This window comes from Mobula birostris, chromosome 15, assembly GCF_030028105.1.
Source record: "Mobula birostris isolate sMobBir1 chromosome 15, sMobBir1.hap1, whole genome shotgun sequence".
Classification (NCBI taxonomy): Eukaryota; Metazoa; Chordata; class Chondrichthyes; order Myliobatiformes; family Myliobatidae; genus Mobula; species Mobula birostris.
In genome coordinates this window covers 85,643,794-85,649,582 of record NC_092384.1, presented here as the reverse complement: position 1 = coordinate 85,649,582, position 5,789 = coordinate 85,643,794, and the positions used below count along the sequence as shown (strand labels likewise).

At 47.9% G+C, this 5,789-nt stretch overlaps 1 protein-coding gene across 2 annotated transcripts in view; it reads right to left on the bottom strand.

Moving 5' to 3' along the window:
* The window catches only part of LOC140210786 (vacuolar protein sorting-associated protein 4A), a 134,408-nt gene extending 130,006 nt beyond the window's left edge, over window positions 1-4,402 (bottom strand). The window contains exon 1 of one of the 2 annotated variants that reach the window (XM_072280071.1): window positions 4,102-4,402. In XM_072280071.1, coding sequence (XP_072136172.1) covers window positions 4,102-4,125 — 24 coding nt within the window. In that variant the 5' untranslated portion in view covers window positions 4,126-4,402. The remainder of the gene's footprint in view (window positions 1-4,101) is intronic. The other variant, XM_072280070.1, reaches the window with a different exon arrangement.
* Window positions 4,403-5,789: the final 1,387 nt, after the last annotated feature.

Sequence of the window (5,789 nt, the reverse complement as noted above, 5' to 3'; positions counted from 1 at the left end):
TCCCTCATTTCACGTACATCTGCTCTCACTCCATCCTCCCGCCACCCCACTAGGAATAGGGTTCCCCTGGTCCTCACCTACCACCCCATCAGCCTCCGGGTCCAACATATTATTCTCCGTAACTTCCGCCACCTCCAACAGGATCCCACCACTACGCACATCTTTCCCTCCCCCACTCTCTCTGCTTTCCGCAGGGATCGCTCCCTACGCAACTCCCTTGTCCATTCTTCCCCCCCATCCCTCCCCACTGATCTCCCTCCTGGCACTTATCCGTGTAAGCAGAACAAGTGCTACACATGCCCTTACACTTCCTCCCTTACCACCATTCAGGGCCCCAAACAGTCCTTCCAGGTGAGGCAACACTTCACCTGTGAGTCGGCTGGGGTGATATACTGCATCCGGTGCTCCCGATGTGGCCTTTTATATATTGGCGAGACCCAACGCAGACTGGGAGACCGCTTTGCTGAACATCTACGCTCTGTCCGCCAGAGAAAGCAGGATCTCCCAGTGGCCACACATTTTAATTCCACATCCCATTCCCATTCTGACATGTCTATCCACGGCCTCCTCTACTGTAAAGATGAAGCCACACTCAGGTTGGAGGAACAACACCTTATACTCCGTCTGGGTAGCCTCCAACCTGATGGCATGAACATCGACTTCTCTAACTTCCGCTTATGCCCCACCTCCCCCTCGTACCCTATCTGTTACTTATTTTTATACACACATTCTTTCTCTCACTCTCCTTTTTCTCCCTCTGAATATACCCCTTGCTCATCCTCTGGGTCTCCCCCCCACCCCCCCCCGGTCTTTCTTCCTGGACCTCCTGTCCCATGATCCTCTCGTATCCCTTTTGCCTATCACCTGTCCAGCTCTTGGCTCCAACCCTCCCCCTCCTGTCTTCTCCTATCATTTTGGATCTCCCCCTCCCCCTCCAACTTTCAAATCCCTTACTCACTCTTCCTTCAGTTAGTCCTGACGAAGGGTCTCGGCCTGAAACGTCAACTGCACCTCTTCCTAGAGATGCTGCCTGGCCTGCTGCGTTCACCAGCAACTTTTATGTGTGTTGGATGCCATTTAATAATGGGAGATCTAACTACCCAACCATACTCTGAGATGGAGAGAACTTTTTTCACAAATACATTTCTGGCAAGTTTTTGTGAAACACTAGTAGAAATTTAGTATCATCAAGTCATCAGCACAAAAAAGGGCCATAATGTGCATCTTAACACCTATCTTTTTTATCAGGTAAACTAATCCCATTGGCCCCTATCTTACCTACTATGCCTTGCCTGTAAGTATCCAGAGGCCTCAAAAACATGATTGTATCCACAGGCAATGAGTTCCAGCTATCAATGACTATGTAAAAAAAACTTACCCCCAGATACCCATTAAAACCCTTACCCTTCACTGTAAAACAATTGCCCTCTTAGTTTTGATCTCCCATCCATGGGAAACAGATTGTGTTTATCTACTCTTTCAATGCCTCCTTCAATTCAGGAAAAAAAAATCAAGCCCAGTCTATACCTGAAGTTCTCCAATTCAGGAGATATCCCAATGAATCTCCATGGCACTCTCTCTAGCACAATCACACCCTTCCTATAGTGTGGCAATCAGAACTGACAAACACATAGTGCTCTGAGTGCAGCATAACCAGTGAGTCATAGAGAAGTACAGCACAGAAACAGGCCTTTTGGCCCATCGGCTCCATGCCAAACCACTTAAACTGCCTACTCCCATTATCTTGCACAGGGAGCATAGCCCTCCATGTCCCTACTATTCACATACCTGTCCAAACTTCTCTTAAACGTTGAAATTGAGCTCGAATGAATCACTTGTGTGGGCACCCTATTCCACACTCTCACAACCCCGAGTGAAGAAGTTTCCCCTCATGCCTCCTTAAACTTCTCACCTTTTCACCCTTAAGCCATGACCTCTGGTTGTTGTCCCACCGCACCAGTGCTTTCCAAAATTAGCATACCATGACCAAGCATGCTATTATGCCTTCTTCATGACAGAGTTTACCTATCTTGTTACTGTTAGAAAACTATGAACTTGGACCTCAAGTACATCTGTTTATCCATTTCCATAAATTGAAGGATCTTTACACACTGAGAAATTATACTGTGGAAATAAGGACAGCAGAGAAGCTGAATCAATGTTTTGTGCTTGACTTTACAGACAGCAAAGGAAACCTCCTGGTGTCCAACTTAATAAGGAACTCTAAGAAAATAGCACTGGATTAAAAATAAGTGAGTCATAATCAGTTCATTTATAGCACAAACATTGGTGACAATGCTGATAGTGTCAAAGACAGACTTTAACTTAAGGATGATATTGATGAGTTGGTGAAATGGCACATAAAGTTAATGAACTGTATGTGAGTGATGCTCTAGGATACAAGGACACTGGAAATATTCCACAAATGTTAGCACCTGTGTCAGTTTTGAGGAACAGTGGGACTCTAGACTTGCAAGACCAAGGATTGTTGAAAGTGGCATCACAGGGAAATAACAGAGTTCAGACATTTGAGATGCCAGCCATTCATTGAGGCATTTAATCCAAGAGCAGGGAGATTACTCTCCAATATCGTGAAACAGGTCACATCTCAAACACAAGAAAATCTGCATGTGCTTGAAATCCAAAGCAACAGTTACACAGATAAGGAGATAAAGTGAGAGGGGGAAATAGGAATGGTGAAGGGGCAGGGACAGTTACAGGAATTTTGAGAAATCCATGTTCATACCATCAGGTTGGAATACAAGGTGTTGCGCCTCCAATCTTAGTGCAACCTCTTCATGGCAGCATAGGATGCCACAGACTGACATGTTGCAAAGGGAATGGGAAGTAGAATTCAAATAGATGGCCACTGGAAAATCCTGCTTTTTGAGACTGACAGAGCAAAGGTGCTCAACGAAGTGTTCCCCCAATCTACATTGGGTATCACCAATATACAGCAGATCACATCAGGAGCAGAGGATACAGTATGTGACTCCCAAAAGACTCACAGATGAAGTGTCACCTCACCTGGAAGGACTGTTTGTGACCCAGAATGGTTGTGAGAGAAGAGGTGTAGGGGCAGGTGTAGCACTTGTTCCACTTGCAAGGATAAGTGCCAGGAAGGAGGTCACTGGGGAGGAATGAATGGACAAGAGAGTCACATGGAGGGTGATCCGATCCCTGCGGAAAGCATAAAGTGGGAGGAGAGAAAGATGTGGTTGGTGGTAGGATCCTTTTGAAGATAGCTGAAGTTACAGAGAATTATGTGTGGGACATAATGGGGTGGTAGATGAGGACAGGAGGAACCCTAACCCTAGCGTGGTAGTGGAAGGTTGGGGTGAGGGCAGTGTTGATGGCTCAGGAAGGGAAACCCCTTTCTTTGAAGGAGGAGAAAATCCCTTAGTTGTTTTGGAATGAAAAGCCTCATTCTGAAAGCAGATGTGGACTGGGGGTTGGTTGGACGAATACAGGGTATGTGGGGTGTACAGGGTGCAGGGGAATGTAAGGCACGTGGAATACGGTGAGTAGGGGATGACAGGTTTAGGGGGAGTCGGGGGTACAGGAGATGGGGGGGTTAGTGTTTACAGGGGGAGTGGGGCTGTATGGGGAGTACAGAGTGGGAGTTTACAAGGAGTTGGGGGTATGGGCAAAGGGGTGCACAAGGAGTGTGGGTTGGCGATTTAGGAGGAGTGAGGGGTGTACGGCGAGTGCAGGGGTGGCGGTGTTAAGCAGAGTGGTCAGTGGGTGGGGAGTGTACAGGGACTGGAGGGTGGGGTTTGCACGGGAGTAGGTGTATGGGGACGGACAGGGAATTGGTGGGAGAGCGTATGGAGAGTGGGGATGTGTGTACGGGGAGTGGGGGACATGTAGGGTGGAGTGGGGGTGGGCACAGTGGAGGTGGGTGGGTATAGTGAGGTGTGTAGGGTGAGGTGACGGTGGAGTGGGAGGTGTATGGTGGGGTGAAGGGTGTGTAGGATGAAGTGGGGGGGTGAGAACCGTGGGGTGAGGGGAGTGTAGGGTGGGCTGAGGTGTTGTAGGGTGGGGTGAGGAGGGTGTAGGCAGAAGTGGGAGGTGAGCCCTCTGTCCAGCCCCTCACGTTACCTGGAGAGTGTTGGGCGCTGACATCTCACATCTCCGGGCGCTCAGCCCCTGACTGCCGCTCCCGGCCGGGCTCCCGCTCGCTTATGCTGCCCTTCGAGCTCGCCCGGATGCTGTTCCAAGCTCCTCACCCTCGCCGGGCCCCGAGCCTCGATCTCGCCCGGTCGCCGCTCTCGGCTCCTCACCCGCGCTGGGCCCCGAGCCTCGGCCTCGCCCGGTAGCCGCTCCCAGACCGAGCCGACAAAATGGCGGCGGGCGGAGCAACACCGTGACGTATTTAAAGTCTACGAGTTGCCAGGCATGTGAGCTGATAGACGAGAAGGCCTATCGGGTGGGCGCCACCATCGCGCTACAGCGCCGCCCTGGTTGGAGTCAGCACTGCAGAAACTGGACGCGGAGTCCTGACCAACCCTTCCAACTTTTGCAAAATCTAATCTGCATTGATAGGCCGTATCCTGCATGGTTTCCTCAATGAAGAGTCTGTTGGAACTCACAAGCAGGATAGACAAAGGAGATTCGTTGTTGTGTAATGGGATTCTCTGAAGGCCTTTGACAAGGTGCCACATGTGAGGCTGCTTAATAAGATACATAGTATTAAAGGACAGATTCTGGCATGGTTAAAGCAGTGACTGATTAGCAGGAGGCAAAGAGTGGCTCCCTTCTTTTTTGACTGGCTGCCAGTGACGAGTCTGATTCTTTTTACTTTATATGTACTTGACTTCCTAACCAGAAGACCACAATCTGTGCGACCAGGCATAGCTCAAATATGGTCTCGGCCTGAAATGTCAACTGTACCTCTTCCTAGAGATGCTGCCTGGCCTGCTGCGTTCACCAGCAACTTTGATGTGTGTTGCTTGAATTTCCAGCATCTGCAGAATTCCTGTTGTTTGCGTTTTTAAAAATTATTTTCTCCATACCTTTTGGAAATATTTCATGAATCTTTTGAGAAAGGTAATTTACCTCCTTTTTATGAAGCTTCTGTTTCTTTAATCCTTAAGAAAGATAAAGATCCTACTGAATGCTCAACTTATAGATCTATTGTTATTAAATGTTGATGCTAAAATTCTTTCTAAGATAATGGCTAACCGTCTGGAAAGCATTTTATCTAAAATTATCTCTATGGATCAAACAGGCTTTATTAGAGGCCGTTATTCTTTTTCCAATGATTGATGAACATTATATATTCACCATTATCCAAAACTCCCCAATGTGTTATTTCTCTGGATGCAGAAAAGGCATTTGATAGAGTTGAATGGACTTATTTGGTTTTGGCAATAATTTTAGTAAGTGGATTCAAATGATCTATAAGAACCCTATCGCTACCATCATTACTAATAATCTTAGGTATCCTTTTTTTTACTTTCACGAGGTACTCGACAAGGGTGTCCATTAAGTCAGGGGTCTCCAACCTTTTTTGCACTGCGGACCGGTTTCATATTGACAATATTCTTGCAGACCGGCCGACCCGGGGAGTGCGGATAGGGTTGCCAACAGCCAAAAGTAGCAGTCAAATACGTTGTTTACGAGACTACAATGACCATGAAGCCTTGCGCGGGTACAAGTGCGCATGCGTGATTTGCGCATGTTGTAGGCATCCATTTTCTTCTATAAATCATTTTCGGCGATTCTGTTCGGGGGAGGGCGGGGGGTGGTGTTAGTCACGACCGGAATATCGGTGATAAGTGGCTAAT